This window comes from Nothobranchius furzeri, chromosome 16 (assembly GCF_043380555.1).
Source record: "Nothobranchius furzeri strain GRZ-AD chromosome 16, NfurGRZ-RIMD1, whole genome shotgun sequence".
NCBI lineage: Eukaryota > Metazoa > Chordata > Actinopteri > Cyprinodontiformes > Nothobranchiidae > Nothobranchius > Nothobranchius furzeri.
The window spans coordinates 21,933,089-21,953,510 of record NC_091756.1 but is presented as its reverse complement, the minus strand read 5'-3'; the positions used below and the strand labels follow the sequence as shown (position 1 = coordinate 21,953,510).

General features: G+C 45.7%; 1 protein-coding gene across 3 annotated transcripts in view; it reads left to right on the top strand.

Moving 5' to 3' along the window:
• Positions 1 to 20,209, top strand: part of radil2b (Ras association and DIL domains 2b) — a 41,175-nt gene extending 20,966 nt beyond the window's left edge. The window contains exons 6-18 of one of the 3 annotated variants that reach the window (XM_015963756.3): positions 1,348 to 1,644; positions 2,127 to 2,519; positions 2,638 to 2,672; positions 2,759 to 2,985; positions 3,518 to 3,630; positions 13,953 to 14,217; positions 14,434 to 14,606; positions 16,603 to 16,747; positions 16,829 to 16,980; positions 18,589 to 18,892; positions 18,964 to 19,151; positions 19,715 to 19,854; positions 19,946 to 20,209. In XM_015963756.3, coding sequence (XP_015819242.3) covers positions 1,348 to 1,644; positions 2,127 to 2,519; positions 2,638 to 2,672; positions 2,759 to 2,985; positions 3,518 to 3,630; positions 13,953 to 14,217; positions 14,434 to 14,606; positions 16,603 to 16,747; positions 16,829 to 16,980; positions 18,589 to 18,892; positions 18,964 to 19,151; positions 19,715 to 19,854; positions 19,946 to 20,039 — 2,526 coding nt within the window. In that variant the 3' untranslated portion in view covers positions 20,040 to 20,209. Of the gene's footprint in view, positions 1 to 1,347; positions 1,645 to 2,126; positions 2,520 to 2,637; positions 2,673 to 2,758; positions 2,986 to 3,505; positions 3,631 to 13,952; positions 14,218 to 14,433; positions 14,607 to 16,602; positions 16,748 to 16,828; positions 16,981 to 18,588; positions 18,893 to 18,963; positions 19,152 to 19,714; positions 19,855 to 19,945 lie in introns of all 3 variants that reach the window. The other 2 variants (XM_070545383.1, XM_070545384.1) reach the window with 2 other exon arrangements.
• Positions 20,210 to 20,422: the final 213 nt, after the last annotated feature.

Genomic DNA, 20,422 nt, shown 5'->3' with positions numbered 1-20,422 from the left:
ACATGCTGTGGTAGAAAAGGCTCTTCCTAGATGCTCTGTAGTTAATTCTTAAACTAGTCAAACGTCTAGATGGCATGAAAAAATTATGAATCCACTTTTGATAGCATTTTTGCAATCAAGAGCAAGGATGTTGAGTTTCTCCACCCTGCAGAACACCTGTCTCCACCAGGTGCTCTGAACAGGTCCAGGCAAACCACAGTATTAAGAGGGACATATTATGCAAATCTCACCTTTTACATCCTTGTGTGCTGCCATGTTGGTCTCTGCCTCCAAAAACTCTCTAAACATGAGAATAATCTTACATTCAATGTCTGTCAGTGTTTGGTTTTAGGAATGAATTGCTTCTGTGAGATGTTTGAATAAGTTTCTTATAGCAACCGACGTCACAATAATGGGTCTTCGCATAGAACCCCCCTCACCTGTACATTCTGGAGGAGCAGCGATTCCAGTCCATGCCCTCTCAGATATCGAGCTTCTCAAATTAAAACAGCTAATTAGAGGATTTGTGGGCGTGGCCAGCTCCAGCTTGTTCGCACTAAAGGTGCAATATGTAAGAATGAAGTAAGACTGGCATCCTGTGGTCAAATTTAGGTACTGCAGTCCATTTTTATAAATAAAAAGTTGCGGGTTCAGATGCGCTTGTTTCAGGATCAAGCAGAATGCCACATCAGAGGAGAGCTTCAGGCGGCAAGATTTGGAGTCCTACTTCCTGATTTCTGGACATCTCACCTCTGACTGGTTAACAGCAACATGACTCTACCACTGACTCTGTTTACTCTGAACGTTGATGTTTTATCTCCACAAATAACACAAACCTGAAGGAGTTCCGCTGTGTGGTGGGGTTGCTAATGCTAATGGTTAGCTTCTCCTAGTTGAGGCGTTCTCTGATGATTCCTGGACGCTAAACCAACAACAACCTTCCCCGCCGTTACTCAAAATGGGTGAGTCCGTGAATGTTAAGCGACAGTGTGACGTAGATCTGTCAGGATTTTCTAATCCTAGCGTTTCACCGTCTAGTTTCTATCAGAAGCTAATGCAGGAGATAGTAGGTGTAGGAGACTATTTTCATGTTCAGTCTGCATGAAAAGCTCAGCGTGAATGATTACGATCAGGAATAGGATTTACAGAAATGGTTTTTCTGTGATCCACACCTTTAAAGTTACAGTTGGGAAAGGACTTTCTGGAAGTCATTTTATAATTTGTTTAGTGATTTGTTTGTTTGTTTGTTTGTTTGAAGCAAACGGAACAAGGAACAAAGAAAACTCAAGAGCGCCACCTTCAGGAAATCATCAAAAGAAAATAAAAAGTTTAGACTTGAAATAACTTGTTGTGATTTTCTCTGCTCAGGACTTCATCATCTACCTGCTCGCTGCTCCGCTTGTCGTTACTGGCCAGCACAGAGCTCACGAAGACAAGCCCAAGGTGGACATCCCGCTCTATGCTGGAGACATCTGTCCCACACACTGCAGCTTCCACCGGCCCACTGTTGGCGGTCCCGTGGTGCTCTGTCCTCAACGTGACGCTGGAGTCACGAGGAACGGTGAAGTTCTGAGGAACCCTGTTCAGCTGAGGCCTGGTGATGTCATCGGGCTGGGAAGGCACTACCTGTTCCTTTTCAGAGATCCCTCAAGTTTGATGCACACGGTCAGCAAACATTCGACTTTCTCAAGTTTGTTTTTCATGCGGGATTTGAGAATTTCAGAAAAAGTTCAGATTTATTTATAGAGCACTTTACCAAACAGCCTGACAGCTCAAATGGAAAGTAATAAAATTCAGAAAGAGATTACAAACAACCGGAAATCAGTCAGGGTCAGTGAGCGATAGGAGGGGACGTGTTAATGGATGTGAGTTGTAGAAGTGAACACAGAGATCCAGCGAGGGCTGGTGAGGAGATGGAGAGGCCTTTGTGGGGAGCTGGGTATTAACAGTGCTGTTGAAGCTCTTTGGTCTCCGTGATGAGCGGAAATTAGATTAGAGTAGAACTCATTCATAGCTGCAGCTCTCTGATTAATAACCCTTTCCTGCATGGCTTTCAACATCGGTTTTGAATCAGGAAGCTTGTCCTTTTTGTCATTTCTGCTCATTTTTCCAGCACTCATGCCTTTGTTTCTGCTCTGAACTTTCAGGATCTAAACAGCTCTGGTTCTGATCTCAGCGGATCTGTTGCTCCTTGGTTTTTGCGTCTCAGCACAACAAAAACAACCGTTTGTGACAGCTGCAGCTCAAACTGGACCGCCGTCCAGAGTCCGCACCACAAGCAGCTTCTGAACAGAGGTCCCCCCTCTCTAAAATGCCCAGCAGGCCACAGTTTGACTCTGGAGTATCAAGCTGGGGATGAGGACTGCATCATCAGGGAGATTGTTGCTATGGGAGGAGGCAGCAGCATCCCTGATAGGCCCCCACTCACTGTCTCCTTTTTGCTGAGTGTGTGTGTTCAGTTTTCATCGACACACCTCCGTATGTCGGCCCTCCGGAGGATTCTGCTGCTTATTGCCAGTGGAGTTCAGAGTGCTGTTTGGGTGAGTGGTTGAGGTGCTAACCAGCAGGTCTGACTCCCAACAGTAAAGTGAAGGGGAGTCAGATTGTCCCCATCTATATTCACTAACATTGTTTTCTCTTTTACTTTCCACCTAACAGAAGTGTTCTACGCATCTAGCGGTTGAGTCTGAAAGGTAAGATTATTTTTCTTCTCTGGCGTCCATTCTCTTCCGTTTCATCTGTCGTGGACACACACCTAGTGCTTCACCCTGCCTCGTAGACACGCCACTGAAGGGCCAAGCCCCGAAGACCTCCGAAGTGGTGGTCTGTGTGAGGTTGTCTCAGGACTATGTCCCTTGGTGGTCTGGATGGCCAACAGCCTGGAGCTGCTGCAGTTCATTCGGCACCAACTGCCTTCGATTCTGGAGTGGAGAGTCCAAACGGAGCAGGGGAGGGAGGAGGAGAAGAAGGGTGAAGCTGACAAAAACAAGGAAGAGGAGGATTTAGGTAACGACTTGCTTTGTTTCTATATTTACTTAATCTTTAAATGATGTCACAATAATGTTTTGTTTCCTAGACATCTGTAGTGCTTTGTGGGTTTGTGTTTGTCCTCCCTCTGGAGGATGGATCACAAGTTCTCAGTAAGATTAAGATCTGGGGAGTTTTCTGGACCTGGACCCAACATGTTGGTTCTGACTTTATCCTTCTGGCCCGGTGCTCCATCATGCTGGAGAAGACCTCGTTCCTCACCAAACTGTTGTTGGATGGTTGGAGGAGTTCCTCAGGGAGGATGTTCAGGTGGTAACCTGATCCCACAGCTGGACCAGCTTTAGGACAAGGTCCTGCTGCTGCCGGACTGTTGGGCTGCCTGAATCCTTCTTCACAAACGCAATGGGAATGAGATTTTGGAAATGACAATTTTTCTGGAGTTTAAACAAACAGCTATCAGAAACGCCGAGGCAGTATAGTTTGTGATGACTCATTTGTGTCATTCTCCAAACCTTTGGCCGCGTCTGTATTTTATCAGTGTGCTTTTCAGAGCTGTTGGAGCTTGGCCTCTCCCGTGTCCGCTCAGCCAGCGAGGAAACAATGGCTGTTCTGGAGGAAGTCATCATGCTCGTCTTCCAGCAGTGCGTCTACTACATAACCAAGGTAACAGATGACTGGGTTACTTCACAAAAGTCAGTTTAAGGTGCAATGTGACGAAGGAGCTTTTCCTCCAAGGTTATTTAACCTTTTCCACAGTCCCTTTGACACAGCGCCAGAGTGCATGAAACAGCCTCAAGGTCATGCATTCACTTCTAAACTGTTTACTTTCCAGCAATGAAGACAGAAGATGAAGAGACTCTTTTCTTTTATTAAATCAAAGAACTCTATTTTCAATAAAGCTAATCAAAACAACTGTTAGTCAATAATACAAAGTGACCAATCTGTGAAATCACAATATTATTATTAATATGTTTTTAATAAGTAATATGACTTATTCTAGTCACTAGACACACTGATACACTAAGGTAAATAATCACATGACACATTGCTGTTGCTGATCCAATCAGAATCGTCCTAGTCTGAAGCGTGGCAGAGTCTCTGTGGTGTTTATTTAATCTGTCAGCTTTGATTCGTTCAGAATCAAAAACATCCAGATTAATAAAACAGTTCCAACGCCATCTTAAGTTCAGATCTCAAAATCCCATGAAGTTCACCGCATGCTAAGTGAAGTATGGACAGGCCATCTATACTTCTCTTTCTAAGCTGAGAACCATTCAAGCTGGGGAAAATCTGTCGTTGTTACCAACCAAAGCAACGGTTCCTTCGGAATAAAAGCTGAACTCGCTGACCCAAGGAGGGTCCTCTTTTTGACCCTGTGAAACACCTGTCGCTTTTTACCTGGAGACTGCTGTCGACGCTTCTTCATTGGCTCCAGTACCGGAGGAGGGTCCGTGGACCTGGCATCCAGATCTGTACGGAGGTCTCACTGAGGGTATGTGGATGCGACTCAATGGTGTCTCATGTGTTTATGACTACGAGTCTCAAACCCTGATCAGTAAGGAGCAAAACCTCATCTCCCACTCAGACTTTGTCTCTCCGGATACGAGGGTTCTGAATGACACTCATTCACACACACACCAACCACCTCACACTTCATTCAAACAGAACATTCATCATTAGAGAGTTAGTCTTGTTAAATTGTTTAAAATTATTTAGTAATAAATTTCCTTAAACATTTGAAGGTCTCTCTCTCTTCTCTTGTCTCTCAGTTAATACAAAGTGTTATTTAAAGTCCCTGCAATAAAAAGATCCAAACTTCTGATTTACATAACCCAGTGTCCATAAGATGGATTTCATACTCGATATGAATTTTTAATGTCTTATGGTCCTTAATTAAATGTAATTAACATCTATCATTACATAGGCAAGAACTGTGTGGAAATTAAAGTACAGATCATATTTACTGTTTTATATTGATGAACCATAACCAACAAAAGGACAGCTCCGTTTATTCTTCTCACTAATGATGTTTTTATTCAGGTATTTACTTTTTTAAAAGCAAATGAGAGTTTTGTTTGAGTCTCTCTACTTTTAGTCCCTTTTTATCCAAGTTCAAATCTAGTTTGATTCTCTTTTGAATGTGAGTCTTGTTTGAGGCTGGATTCAGGCTAGCTTGAGTCAGGTCTAGTTTGTCTTCATTCATTCCCATGTTGATCTTACCTGGTAAAACGTATTCGCTGCACACCTGAAAATACTTTGAGGGCTGATAGTCCGTTTGTCTGATCGCTGTGGTTCATCTCCGTCCTCAGTCTCCATCAAAGTTATTCAAAGAAAAGACAAGTTGACTTAACACCCTCATCTGTTAGTGCAGCCAACCGCGCAGCAAACTGTTTTACTGTGCAATCAACTAAATAAAAGGAATACAAGTGTAAAGAATGGGTCGTCAGGGGCGGCGTTAGGCCCGGCTACTTGGGCTCAAGCCTCGAATGTTTTATGAAAAGCCCCGGATCTAAAACATGGAAGTAACATGCAGTACCAAAGTCCAACAGAGAGGGAGCAGCTGGCAGTAGTTTGTATACAGCCTGCCTGAGCCTCCACCACTGAAGAAGAAGCCCTTCAGCAGCCGGCTTCTTCTAGTCTCTGTCTGAAACGCAAATGTAAAGATGGACATAAGGACGTTTTTTAGACCAAAAGTACCGCAACAGAACCCCAGCTTTGATGATACTGGTGTTGACTCAGGTTTGTGAGTCTTATTTGAAAATATTTGTGATTTGTAATATATATGATGTTGACTAGTGCATGTCACATGTGTCTCTGTGTGTGTGTGTGTGTGTGTGTGTGTGTGTGTGTGTGTGTGTGTGTGTGTGTGTGTGTGTGTGTGTGTGTGTGTGTGCGCGTGTGTGTGTGTGTGTGTGTGTGTGTGTGTGTGTGTGTGTGTGTGTGTGTGTGTGTGTGTGTGTGCGCGCGCACGTGTGTTAAGCCCCGGATCTTCTTCAGTCCTAAATCTGCCCCTGTGGGTCGTTTACATGTTACTTATGAACCATAAAATGTGAGATTCCATAGAAATATGAAACATCAATCTGATGGATCTTTGACTATTTTAACCAGAAGATCAGAACTTTTTATTGCAGGGATTAAGCGATACTTTGTATTAACTCCAAGGAAAGGGAGAGAGTCAGGTTTATAATAGTTCAGAAATTTATTTCTACACAATTTAAACAAGACTAACTTTAACACTCTGTGTACTGATGGACTAAGGTGGAGTGAGACGTGATGAATGATGATGGTGTGTGTGTGGAATGTTGTTATCAGAACCAGCGGATCCGGAGAAGCATTTAGTTCTGAGTGGGAGAGAACGTTTCGCTCTAAGCTTTAGTAGGATGTTTATAACACACATGAAACACCATCTGTCGGTCTATGTACCCCAGGGGAAGCCTCCGTCAGATCCAGATTGCCGAGGTCCTCTTGGACCCTAATTGGTACCGAAGCCAGTAGAAAAGCAGCGGTGCCGACCAAACAAGTCGTGGAATGCTTCCAGGTCACGACAGGTTATCACTGGCGTCTCTGAGACCCTGAAGGGGTCGTGAGGTTCGGCTTTTATTCTGAAGGAACCGTTGCGGTCAGGTGTAACTTGCAACAGATTTTATCCAGCTTGTCGAGGTTCTTTATGGCTGAAGACGAAGTCCGGATGGCCGGTCCGAGACTTCTCTAGAACGCTTGAACTCAGGGGAAGGTGGCGTGGGATAGTTTTTATAACTGTTATATTTTGGTTTACTGGCGAATCAGAATTTGACATGCCAAAGAGGGTTTATACAAACACCACAGAAAACCACGCCTAGCCCCAGAAATGGAGGTTCTGATTGGGTCAGACAAAAGGAAATGTGTCGTGTGACTTTAGCATTGTGTCATTAGTGTCTAGTGCAAATGTCCGGGATTATAATAACTTGTAAAATACTACTGATCACAGGATTATAATATCAAGTAATAACATTGTCATTTCACAGACTGATTGAACATTGAGCTCACGTTATTCTTGGTAATAACAAAGTTGTTGATTATGTATTTATCAAAATAGTTCTTCGTCTTCGTCTTGAGCTGTAACAGAGGTGAAGCAGTTCAGATGAGCAGAGTGCATGAAAGACCTTGGCCACTATCTCATGTAGATCAGGCCTGTGTCAGAGACTTTATGTCTCTGCTCGAGCAGATGCAGCAGATCATGACCTTTAGGTCATAAACAGGACATTCATGACGCTACATAAGGCTAGAAATGAGCTTGTTTTGATGGCTTCACAGGAGTTTCAACATGTGTAAACAGTTTCTCTGCCATCTATTATAGTGAAGGGGGCGGTCCCAGGAGCGGCGTAACGTCACAAGCAAAGGGTCAGTACAGGGGAGGAGTGTGCAGGTTAGGCACCTCCTGGATGAGGAGGGGCGAGACATGATGAGGTAGCATCCCCTCCTAGCCGTTAGCTATGTCTGACGGATCAGCAGCAGATCCACAGCTCAGAGAGCCGGATTCAAGTGTGAAGCCTAAAACCGCTTTGGGGGTGTTTGTTTTTAATGAGGAAAAAACAATAAAACTGTCAGAAGTGCCAAAATATGTTCCTGTCCAAATGAAACTAGCAAACGTATCATAAGTAACGTTCAATGTTCCCCAGGTGTTACGCTAACTAGGTGATTAGCTTCCATCCATGTTCTTGGGCCATCATTACAGTGACAGTGGGATTCAGCTTGATTCCCAGGGGCGGATTAAGGACTGAAGAACATCCGGGGCTTAACACACGCACGCACGCGCACACGCACGCGCGCACACACGCACGTGACACGCACTAGTCAACATCATATTTGTCTTGTACTACATAATTTTTAATCTGAAGCTACATATTAAGCATTTTCAGTGCAGAGTATTGTTCCTGTTAGTGTTTAGTGTGAGATGATAGTAAATATTACCTTTCTTTCTCCAACAACTTTACCTGATAAGCTAACTTTAGGCAAACCAGCAGCACAACAAATATTTTCAAATAAGACTCACAAACCTGAGTCAGCACCAGTCTCATCAAAGCTGGGGTTCCGTCGCCGTACTTTTGGTCTAAAAAACGTCCTTATGTCCATCCTCACTCATGCATTTCAGGCAGAGAGTGTAGAAGAAACCGGCTGCTGAAGGGCTTCTTCTTCAGTGGTGGAGGCTCAGGCAGGCTGTATTCAAACTACTGCCAGCTGCTCCCTCTCTGTTGGACTTTGGTACTGCATGTTAGTCTAATGAGCTTTGAAAGAAACAGACGTACTGCATGTTACTTCCGCGATTTAGATCCGGGGCTTCCTATGAAACATCCGGGGCTTCAGCCCAAGTAGCCGGGCCTAACGCCGCCCCTGTTGATTCCTATGGGTTATGCAAAGTAAGGTCCTCCAAATCAAAGGCACAACATCAAGTTTAGCCACTACAATGAAGCTCATGAGGTCACTGGGTTTTGTTCTGGTCTTGTTCTCCACATTTTCACCAAAGCGGCACCACACCCATGGAAGTGTTCCCAGGAAAGTTTCAGACAAGTTTCCATCTGAGTTACGTGGGCGTGGGTCAAAATGCTGTCCAAATAAAAAGTAAAAGAGAGAGGCGGGCTTCTTTAGGTTGATGAAAACACAGATTCACCACTTTACTCCATCCCCAAACAGTAGTGTACGAGGACATTAAAACTGTCTTTGATAGAGTGGTAAATGCTTTCTCCTGACATAGTGGACGCTCCAAACCAGCAGTAGCTATTGACTGAACACTGGGCCGTGACATGCTGAGTATTTAACCAAATCAGGGACAGCGTTAGTGGTCTGCCATGACGTTAGCAGGAGGCAAGCCAAGGTCTCACATGTTGTGCCAGCTGGACCTCAGATCTGAGCCCGATGCACCATTTTTCTGCCTTTTTGTAGATTCCCACGCAAGAAAGAACAAAGTAGGACAAAACATTAAAGAGGCAACAACAGGGAATGTTCTGTAAGTTTGAGGCAGCACATTCTTGCTCGGTGCAGAAGGCTGTGGTTGTCTAACTACCTGCTCTCGTATAGCTCTGTTGCTCTCAGTAAGTCAGCCTGATGATCCAAATGGCTTCCAGATGTGGTTTGTCAGTTAAACCATAAATAATCTGAAAACGTGAACTTCAGCTGTATCAAATGCTTTTCAAAGAGCCATTAAAGTCATCTGTTAAGCCAAACTTCTGCAGGTTTTATGGCCTCGGCCCGACATGGCATGTTTTACTGTGCGACTTTCAGACTCGCTCTGCCGCATTACATTTAGCTAGCTTGTTGAGTAGTTTTCGTTTTAACTCAACATTTGTCCCATATTCCAAAACTTGTTGGTCTCCTGACAAAAAGCTTTGACGCATGAAGAATTTCACAAAATCGCTACAAAGAGCTAATGATCCCGTCCCCTCAGCAGCACGTTTGTGGATTCCAGATGAGCTCATGGTCATTTTTTGGCAGCAGGAAGATTAAACCCTTGCAATGGATTCAAAGGCTGATGGCTAACTTTTGTTTCAATCCCATTAAAGTGACGGTGTGTACTTTTTACGATTATCTATGGAAATATCCATTGGAATGTTGTTGTAAATGAATTAAAAGATGCCCAGTTGTTGAAAAATATTAGCAGTTTCATAACATTTAACCAGTAAAATCTGTTCTAAAATACATGGGAGCGAATCTAAGTCTCTGGGCGACTAAGTGCTCACGGGCTCCCGTAGAAGGAAACATGGCATCTGATATAGCGTCGCCCTAAGACTTAGACCCACTTCAATGTACTTTAGAACAGATTATCACAGTTATACGTTGTGAAAGTGCCAATATTTTTCAGCAACTGGGCATCTTTTAATTCATTTACAACATTTCGATGGATATCTCCAGAGATTACTGGTAAAAACTACACGTTGTCACTTTAATGACAGACTAACACTTCTCCATAGTGACATTAATGAAGCAAAATTACAGACCTATTGTTTCATAAAGTAGCTCACATCACCCAAATACCAGTTTTAAGCTCTCATTATGTAAAATAATTCAACTATGACATTTCGATACAATCTTTAAAGCAACTCTCAGCTATGTCTTTAAAACTGTCTGATTTGAGCTTTTTTTCTACATTTGCTGAGATTAATTTGCTTTGTTAGCATAAAATAGGTTGACTCCAGAAGTTGATGCATGTTCGCGGTGTGCAGGTACACATGCAAGCCCAAAATAATGCGTGTATACCATTTTATTTTCCACCATTCGTCCTTGCGTACTGGTATTAAGTTGTTCTTTTCAGCATGTGTTACACTGCTCCACACCAGCCAAATGGTAAAAAAGCCAGCTCTGTCTGCTTACCCTATGCAGTCTGCCCGTAACCAACGCTCTAAACACCCCCACGTTTGAATTTTCAGAGTCAGTAGTCCCCTGAAGAGGTGATCATCAACACCTGTACTCACTTGAGTATGCACATGTAAAGGTCGTGTATAGCTATCACACAACTTTTGACTCAATCCTCCTAAAACTGACTGAGTTCGAGCCATCTGGTTAGCTCTTCCCTAAAGCCTGATTTATACTCCTTCGTGAGCTCCGCAGCGGAGAGACGAACACGGAGTGTTGGAAAGGTTTTCACATTCAAACTTCTGTTCAGGCAGTGGAGTGTGGCAAAGCAATTCCCCACCAGGACAACAGAGGGCGTAGCGTTGTTCTGTGGTATCCTGTCACCATAACACTCATGTTTCCGGTCCCCGATAGTGTATTTACTAATGTGTTTCTATATTTCAGAGACGTTATAACACGGACAAATTTATCCTTCGTCTCCTCCAACTCTTCAATCAATCAATCAATACTTTATCAAACCCAAAGGGAAATTAGAGTTTCAGTACACACAATTCAGAGATCAGACATACATGGGCAAGACACATGACAAGAATTGGTGACTGTGGTCATTCGCAACCCTGAGTCGCGCTACCTTAATAGAGATAAGAGGGTTACATGAGGATTGGTTCAGGTGGATGGAAAAAAGGCACTTCAGAGTTACCCTCCCTCCAGGAGGGCAGCTTTGCTCTGCAAAAAAAAAACACCTCAAACAAATATGCAACAGACTTCAGACAACATAACATGAGACTCCAATAGGAAGGGGGCGGGGGGGGGAATCCTGTTTCCCCCAGCGAGAGCAGCCATCTACGGCGCTCATCTACTGTACAGTCACAGGTGGGAGGGAGAGCTTGGGAGAAGCAGAGTACATTGACCCCTACAGATTGATGACCTCGCCAGGCTGAAGTCCACCAATCCGAAGGCGGGGGGGGGGGGGGGGGGGGGGGGTTAGGTCGGGTTTTCACAGCATCTGTCTGCATTCCTTCGTGGGGGTTTGTTGCTAGCCACTCAAGGCTACCAGGGCGTCAGATTCGGATAACAAGACTTTGTTTGGGTCAGGCTGAGATAGTTTTCCTCTGCCTTCAGTCTTTAAACTGATCATTCCAGTCCTTCAGTGAAGCCAATTTTGGTTTTAAACTTGTCCATACCGTCCGGTGACTCTCTCCGACATGACATCCATGTTGCGCACCAATACCGGTATCGCAGCTAGAACATTGTCCAGCTTACGATTTACCTCGAGTAACGTCCCAGTCTGAGAAGTCTCCACACAGACGGTGCTTTCCGTGGGTGTGGGTCGCCCTCCAATCGCTCCCGTCTTCCCAAATTTCCAGAAAACCAGATATCCTCCCACTCCAATCAGGAGAAATCCAGTGATCATCAGGCCGAATATCCACACATCTTCGACATCCTCAATGGACAGCTGGGAGAGGCATATGATCATCCACTCCTTCCAGGAATCCAGCATATATCCCACCGGTTGTGTCCCCTGTGGGCATGTGGGAGCCCCCTGCTCCATTCTCATTGTTGAAAAAATCGTATCAATCGCATTGAATGACCAATTCATCAAATCCATGGTTAAAAATAGAGATTTTCAGAAGAAATGCAGAGAAGCGCTCTGTGGGCAGACAGGACAAAGAGCCTTGGGAAAAAAAGATAAGGGAGTGAAAGAGAGAAGCGTCTGTACTCCTCGAGTCGCCACCTCTAGACCTACATTTCTGTCGTTTCCGTCCACGTTTGCTCCGTATTTTGTACACCTTTACTCACGGGTGAATAAATGTTCATACTTTTGGACATTTTCCACGATGCGTTTTTCAATCTGTTCTGGATCTGCTGCTAAATATCTGTTTACTTTTTAACGGAGCTACAGCGGTGCTGGTGACAAATATACAGCAAGCGGCATCCTGACCAATCACAAGCTTGCGTTCTCCATCACTTTCAACGGATGTTTAAAATTTTTGGCTTGTCTCCGTCACCCTCTGTGAGCCCATTGGAGAGCCCTTGTGCCGACGCATGATGGCGTTGTGTGTCTCCACGACGACGCAGACGGAGACGTATAAATCAGGCTTTAGGCCAACTCTAAAAGTTGATCGTTGTAACTGAACGTATAAATATTAACCTTCTGAGGATTTGACAAAAGTAGTTAAGGAGAAGGGACTGCATGGTGGCTCAGTTGATAGCACTGTTGGCTTGCAACAAGAAGGTTGCAGGTTGAAATACTGGTTGCAGCTGTCCGGTGTGGAGCTAGCACACCCTGCTCCTCGTGCATGTGTGGGTTTCCTCAGCATGCACGGCAGGGTGGGTGGACCCTGGCGTGAGTTGGTGTGTGAGTGGTTGTTTGCCCCTGCGACGGGCTAGAGACTTGTCTCTTTTGTTCGTTCACTGCTTCATGTTGATTGATGAAAATAAAGGATGGACTCTTCCATTTCTGAAAGCTTTCTTTGTTTACAGCATTTTCCACACCTGCATAAAACCTTTGCACCAGAACTGGAGGCCTAACTGTTACAGTTTCACTGAAATCTCATCAGACTTTGTGTTTAGGTAATGTTTTTGTCTAGAGCAACTTACAAACGAGGATGTAACCAGTTACCACCGAGGCTTTGAATAAACTCCTGGAAGAAGAAATACCAGTCAGGCTCGGTCAAGAGAGTAGAGATAGGGCGCATTACAGAGGGAAGTACAGGGAAGGTGCTAGCGTAGATTCAGCTATCTCATATCCACAAACATGCTCTTTCCAGTGGGGGATAAAAACAAGACACGGACCTGATTGGCTTATTTTAGCGTGTTGTGAGCTAATCGTTCTGATGGATGTGGGATGGAACCCAGCAGGCGCCACTGGTGAGCAGCCATTCCAGCTGGATGGATGTGATGAATGAAGGCGTGCTATGAGCGGGCTTGTGGTCAGACTGCGTGTTTCCATCTTCGTCCAACTGAAAGCACAAAAAAGCACACAATGCATTGTATTTCTTGAGCCTCCAGTTTAATGCATGCCATAGATGCATGTGGTCATCTCAGTAACCAGCGCTATCCTCGCTGCTTTGTCTCCACTCTGTGACATGTTCCAGTCAGCAGCTCCTTGCAGGAGTATTTTCCTAACTGCTTGTTCATTTCCATTCTCACACAGAGCCAGCCTTCCCCCAACCCTGCTGCTGCTGACAGGGCTCTATGGTACACTTATCTCCTCTGGGTGGATTCCTTCAATGCTCCTCACTCAGCAAACGTCATGCCAAGCTCAAGTTCACAACCATATTCAGCCTTTCAGGAATGTGGATGTATAGCTGGCTCTTGCCTGGGACGCTTTGTGGGAGTAGGAGTGAGGCCGAAGGGGCAAAGGGATGTCTGCGTACAATTAGCCTGAACAAAGCTGTGGTTGTCTGGGCTCACTCTGAGGAACAGGAAGGACCGCTAGAGTAAAAAAAAAGAGATGTTATGAATGCTCTTATTTCACGTCAGCATGAAGAAGCCATGTTGGAGATGCACACATGTGATATGGGTGGTCTGAAAGCAGAGTTGTTTTGGTTTATCCCATTTCAGCCACCACTCGGTAGCTTTTCCAGCCTCTAACTCACACAGTCGACCGTCTGGTGAGTCACGCTGATCTGGTGTTTCCTTTTCTGTCCAACCAGCTACTTTACCCCATTCTGCCAGGACTTCTGGACTGCAACCCATTCAGAGGGAGTCCTGGCTCGCAGCTGTCGGGTAACTGTGGCCGGGTCCTCTGCGATGCTGGTCTACGGGTCCCTGGAGAGGTCCGTCAGGTGGTGGAGCTTCTAAACGAGAGCTGGAGGCTACTCACAGACTGTCAGGTCCACCCCGAGGTCTCCTCACAGCTCATTGGCTATCTCTTCTACTTCATTAACGCATCACTCTTCAACTCACTCATGGAGAGAGGTACCAGCACCAGAACCAGTGTCAGTACACACTGATCACAATGTCATTTCCTCCCTCTGTTGGTCTACTCTGTGCCAAAGCACAGACACTGGAGACGATCACTACATCCTGTAGAGATCAAAACCAGGACATGCTGTTCAACACGGGATCATCCCACATTGTCTGTCTGAATGAATAACCCTTTTCTAGGATCAGTGTCTGCTGATGTGTACACAGGCTCACAACCTGGGTTCTACCAGTGGTCCAGAGGTGTGCACATGCGGGCCAACCTGGACCTGGTCTTGGACTGGGCCCATGCAGCTGGATTGGGAGAACTGGCCTCGGAGCAGATACACACACTCTCATCAGCTATCAATCTGCTAGCTACACCTAGAAAGAACCTGCTGCAAGTAAGAACAAAACCCACACACCCCGCAGCACCAGGCTCCAAATAAAAGTCCTCTCCTCTAGTCCTTCATAATAAAAACACATTTATTTTTAAATGTTGTCTAATGCAACAGATGAAATGCACCTTTTTGACATTCTGAAAAAAGAAATGCTTTGGCAGCTGTTTTTAAGCCCAGCAGCTGGGGTTGTGTTTCTCAAGATGGAGCAGGTAAAGAGGATCTTAGTTCATGACAACAGCAGCTCAGCAGGTGGAGCGGGTTGTCCAGTTGAATCGCCCCGTAATCGGAAGGTTGCAGGTTCGAGCCCCGCTCAGTCTGTCGCTGTCGTTGTGTCCTTGGGCAAGACACTTAACCCACGTTGCCTGCTGGTGGTGGTCGGAGGGACCGGTGGCGCCTCTGTCAGTGCGCCCCAGGGCAGCTGGGGCTACATCGTAGCTCATCCCCACCAGTGTGTGAATGTGTGTGTGAATGGGTGAATGACTGATTGTGTTGTAAAGCGCCTTGGGGGGGTTCCAGGACTCTAGAAGGCGCTATATCAAATACAGGCCATTTTTACCAGTAATCAGAGGGTTGTAGGTTTGATCCTGGCTGCCAGTGGAGAATGCTGCTGTTTTGTCTTTGGGCCTTGCCCGCTGGTGGTGGTTGGAGGGGCCGGTGGCACCTGCGCTCAGCAGGCCCCTCCTCTGTCAGTTTGCCCCAGGGCAGCTGCGGCTACAATGTAGTTCATCACCACCAGGGTGTGTGCATCAGTGTAAAGCACCTTGGGGGGTTCTAGGACTCTAGAAGGCGTTATATGAATTACAGCTCATTTACCTTTAATGACTTTCAGTCTTACTGTTGAGACTTTAGTAAAGTTTAGATTTTATTTACAGGCTTGTTTGTCCTGTAATTCGTCACCAGCAGCACAGCAGGAAAGTTAGCAAGAACCAGTTTTAGAACCGGGCTGCACTTATCAATTAGAAGGTAAAAAAGCAAAACTTGGAGAAAAATAAAGTTTAGATCCAGTAAAAATGATTGATCCTACACACACATCTTTTCTGCACATTCCTGTTTAGTCCTGTATGCTTTGGGACGACGTTAGGACTAACAAGAGTCCCAACAAAAACACCATTTGAAGTTGCAGACAACAAAAGATGTTTGGTTCCAGGAAAGCGTCACCGGCTCTGTCTCGTTTCCTCTGACGACATTAAAACTAAAACTAATTCGTCGACTAAATTACGACTAAAATGAAAAATAATTTTAGTCAAAAGACTCAAATTTAATTAAAATGAAAATGATCACTTTATAAAACTGCATAAAATCCTCGCTAAAACTTCACTCAGGAAGAAAAACTGCACAAGCTAATTGCTGCGATCTGTAAAACACTGCAGACACGCAGCTGCAGCAGCAGCTCCAGCCAAATCCCACCTGGGCTAGAAGTGAGCTCCGGTGTTTCTGGACCACACCCCGCCTCCTACACACCCACTTTCTGACATCAGTGGTGAATGCAAAGTATGTTGTGAACATTCAGCATTTAAATCATCTGCTGATCGATGGCATCTCGTGGGTAACCATGGCAACGGCAGCCCAGGAATGCTCGGAAGGACATCGGAGCTGTTCTGCTTGGGGATATTCACCATGTGGGATGGTTTTGGCTCGCAGACAAGCGAGCGTGCAGCCTTGTGAATGTGACGTGAAGCCATCAGAGGAGGTGACGAAGCACGCTGCAGGGGGTGTTTACTCTGAGGTCGTGTTTGATGGCGAGAATAGCGAGAATTCCCCTCTGGAATGTTGGTGTGTTGTCTTCAGCCGCACGATGTTGACCAAACTTTTTCACCCATGACGTTTTCTTCGTGGGGTCTCGCTTGATGAACCGTCTTTAAAGTTGGCTGTGCGAACCGGGCCTCTTTCTTCTGCTAGTGGCGGCCGCCTGTCGAGCTGAGCTTTCATATTTGCTGTTCTAGTTGAACATCTCATCACCTTCAGTATTGTTTTGTGGTTTGTCCTACACGTGCTGCAGACACCTTGGGTGTCACTGCGCTCCGACTACCCCGCCCTGACTCCAACCCAGCTGAACCACCTGCTGAGTCTGTACAGCCCGGCTCCACCCTACGGACACACGTGGACACCATCCACAGCAGACCGTGCAGCGGTGCAAACCACTGGTGAGACATCAGCATACTACGAATGTGATCATTAAAGGCGTGTCCCTTCAAAAACATCACGATGCACTTTGCTCTTCTCAGCTGATATTCTGGAGAGCTTTGACACTCATCACCCTCTGGTGCTGCCGGATGAAGGTTACCGGCTCCAGCTGGGAAGAGCTGTGACTGATTCAGCTCTGAGGGACCAGCTGCACATGCTCAGACACTTCATTACCACCTTCTCCGATGCTCAGGTACCCGCCCCGAAATCTGAGAAGCCAAACCAGCCCCACCATTATAGTCTGATTTAGCCTTCACCCGCTGGTTTGCAGCTGCTGCTGTATGGCTGGTTGTCCTTGGTTACAGGAATCAGAGCACGTCACACAAAAAAGGACATAAAAGCAAAACCAGCAAACGGGAAGAAAGAAAACATTTTCAGATGACGACGAGGAAGTAAAACATGTGATTCGAGGCACCCTGATGATTGACATGGACGTTTTGCTCTCATACTTCTCCGTCTCCTGGGGAGTGTTGCAAAGCAATTCCCCGCCAGGACAGCAGAGGGCGTAGCGCTGTTCTGTGGTATCCTGTCACGTATCGGTCCAAGATAGTGTGCTTATATTGTGTTTTTGTTTTTCAGAGATTTAACACAGACAAATTTGTCTCTCATCCTCCTCCGCCTCTTCATGCGCTCGCCACCTCTAAACCCACGTTTCCTGTCATTTCCGTCCACAAATAAAACGCTTGCTGCGCATCTTCTGACTCCTCCAGTCACGGGGAATTAAACGTTCATATTTTAGAGTTTTTCCACGAGGTATTCTTCAAGCTTCTCCGTGTCTGCCACTAGTTATTCTCAGCTCTCTTTATGTTTTTAAGGGCGCAATGGCGGCGGTGTAGACAACAGCGGTGCCCTGACCAATCACAAGCTTGCATTCTCTGCCTCGACGGACGGATGTTTAGAAAAGAGAGCTCGACTCCGTCAGTCCTTGCAGAGCTCTCCAGCAGGCTCTCTTTTCTAAATATCTGTCCGTCGAGACAGAGAACGCAAGCTTGTGATTGGTCAGGACGCCGATGTTGTTAGTGCCAACAGTTTGCAAATTGCAACACTACACATGTAGCGTTGTGGGTGTTTCTATGTGGGACTCACACAAAGAAGGTTACAGGATTGAGTTGGAGAGCACAAATATGCAATTTGAACGGGTAATGTGACTCACCCCAATGCTAAACATTTTCGCACCTCCTCAAACTTTCACCCAAAAGATTTAACAGTGATTGGAATGGAGGTCATCAACAGAAACATCGGGGATGTGACTTTATACCCTGAAGAAGGTCGTACGCGACTAAAACGCATCGGCTTTTTCTTGTTCAGTAAAATAAAACATCAGAGCGCCTCGAAAAGACTGATGTTCTTCCTCATCCTCATCTACTGATCTAACTGATCCAGAGAAGCACCTCCCGCACTCCCACACTCAGCGTGATTAGGTTTGTGACTTATTCTAACACTTAGATTTAAACTTCATCAACTAAAATCATCGTTCCTAAACCAACACAGACAGATGTGAAAGGGGACTGTTGCAGGGATTCGGTGTTGTTGTGTGTTTAATAAACTGATAAGTGTTTCAATTCTAATTAATGTGCAAAACAACTTCTACCCCCAAAGGTAGATTGTACATCAGACCGAGATAAGATCAGGCTGAAAACAAGGCACCATCACACAAACTAATGTTTAATAACTCTGAACAGCTTTACTTGACTTTACTACTATAACCAGTACAACTGGCTCATGTAGCAGAGCTAAATCTGCATAGGAACACAGCAAATGCTCAAAATACCCGAAGTTGTTATTTCTTCTTGTCTGACAGATGAAACCGTCTCAGACTCACACCTTTGAAAACACACTCCTGGACGTCCTCCGTCCATCAGCAGATGCTGCTCTACCTCCATCACCCCCCTCTCACCATCGGGATGACCTCAGCTGTGATGCTGGACACATTCTGAGCCAGAAGCTTAAACATCTGGATCTTGAGGACACAGAGGCCAGTGAGTTCAGGAGAGCAGCGTTGGAGCCCGCATGCCTCCCCAGCGTGCCCAGCGCTCCCCACCTGTTTGAACTGCAGAGAGGCGGCTGCAAGACAGCTCCTGCGTCGCGGGCTGCGGACAGTAAAGGTATAATTAGATCTTTCAGCTGAAAGTCGCGTGCTGAAAGAATACATTAAAGGTGTTTCTTCTCTCTGTAGGAAAGTTAGTTTTAGAGTGCCTGGCTGCACAGAAAGCAGGTCACGTAAAAGCAGACTACGGCTCTACAACACTTGTGGAGCTTACAGAAGAAGAGGAGGAAGAGGAGGGAGATGACCATGATGAAGTGTTCAGCTTGGCGTTGGAACGGGGAGAAGGAGGACTTGGCCTAGCTCTGGTGGACACCAGGGTGAGCGGATACCGTCAGAACTCGGCTGTTTATCCAAATGTACGTTTAGTTGCTTCCATCTCGAGTCCTGAGGGTGGAGGAGCGGCGACTCTGCTCCCAGTCTGTCCACAGCTGCAGGCTGCCAGCTTGGTTCCACAACCACAAATGTGGCTTCAGTCAGTCTGGCTGACGTTACGAAGACTCTATAAATGTAAATAGACGTGTTTTGAAAACAAAATAAATAAATAAGACATATTTAATTTTGAAGAAATATGGTGATGCAGGTGTTAGCTCTGTTAGCTTGTAGCGAGTAGAGGTCATAGGTTCAAATCCCAGCTGCGTGGAGTAACATGTGCCCCACACACCTGAGTGGGTTTTCACCAGTTTCCTCCCAGTGACCAACAACACGCGTGTCAGGATGATGTGTGCAGCTGTTTGGATCAAGGCAGAAAGCTCAAACACAAACAGCATCAAACCGAGATCACGAAGAAAGTTCTTTGTCTCGGAGACAACCGGGTCTGCGGGACAAAATGTTGGCATCTTCTGTGAAATTTGAGAGTTTGACCTTTTGACACATGTTCTAGGACACATCGCTGAAGCAGAAGGGTGTCTTCATCCGTGCCATGGCCCCAGACTCTCCTGCAGCCCGCTGTAAGAGGCTGAAGCCAGGAGACAGGATCCTTGCTGTTAACGGAGTTAGTCTGCTTGGCCTGGACTTTGAGAGGTAGGAAGTCCAGAACACCTCACATTTCCAATCGAATCTGGACAGAAAGCTTTAGTTACGACACGTGTACCTAATCCCGTTGCCTTTTCAGTGGGAAGAACCTGATCCAGTCGTCAGGCTCCAGACTGCGGTTACTGGTGGCGAGATCAGCCTGCACGGCGGCGCCTCTACGGACCGGGTCCTGACAATGCACCTGTGGAAGGACTACTGATGCACTCTCAGCACTAAGTGTTACGAGCTTTGATGAACATTCAGATGTACTATAAAATGAGCTAATTGATGATCTAAGTATACTTGCAACTTTTTGTGTCTCCTTGTAGCAGCAGGAAGGTCATTTCTTTATATAGATAGATAACAAAGCTTTAGAAAAGTTGGGAACGATTGGGTGTCCGGCTCTGTACAACGTCCACGTTGCTTAAAATCAGCAACAGAGATCCACAAGACAAGACAAGAGAACATCTATGTGATGATTTGGAAGACGTGTCTTCTGATTCTCCCTTTTAATCCCAAAATTAAACCTTTTTTTCTTGAAATATTATTTTGCTTTCTTTTTTTTTATCTCAACATT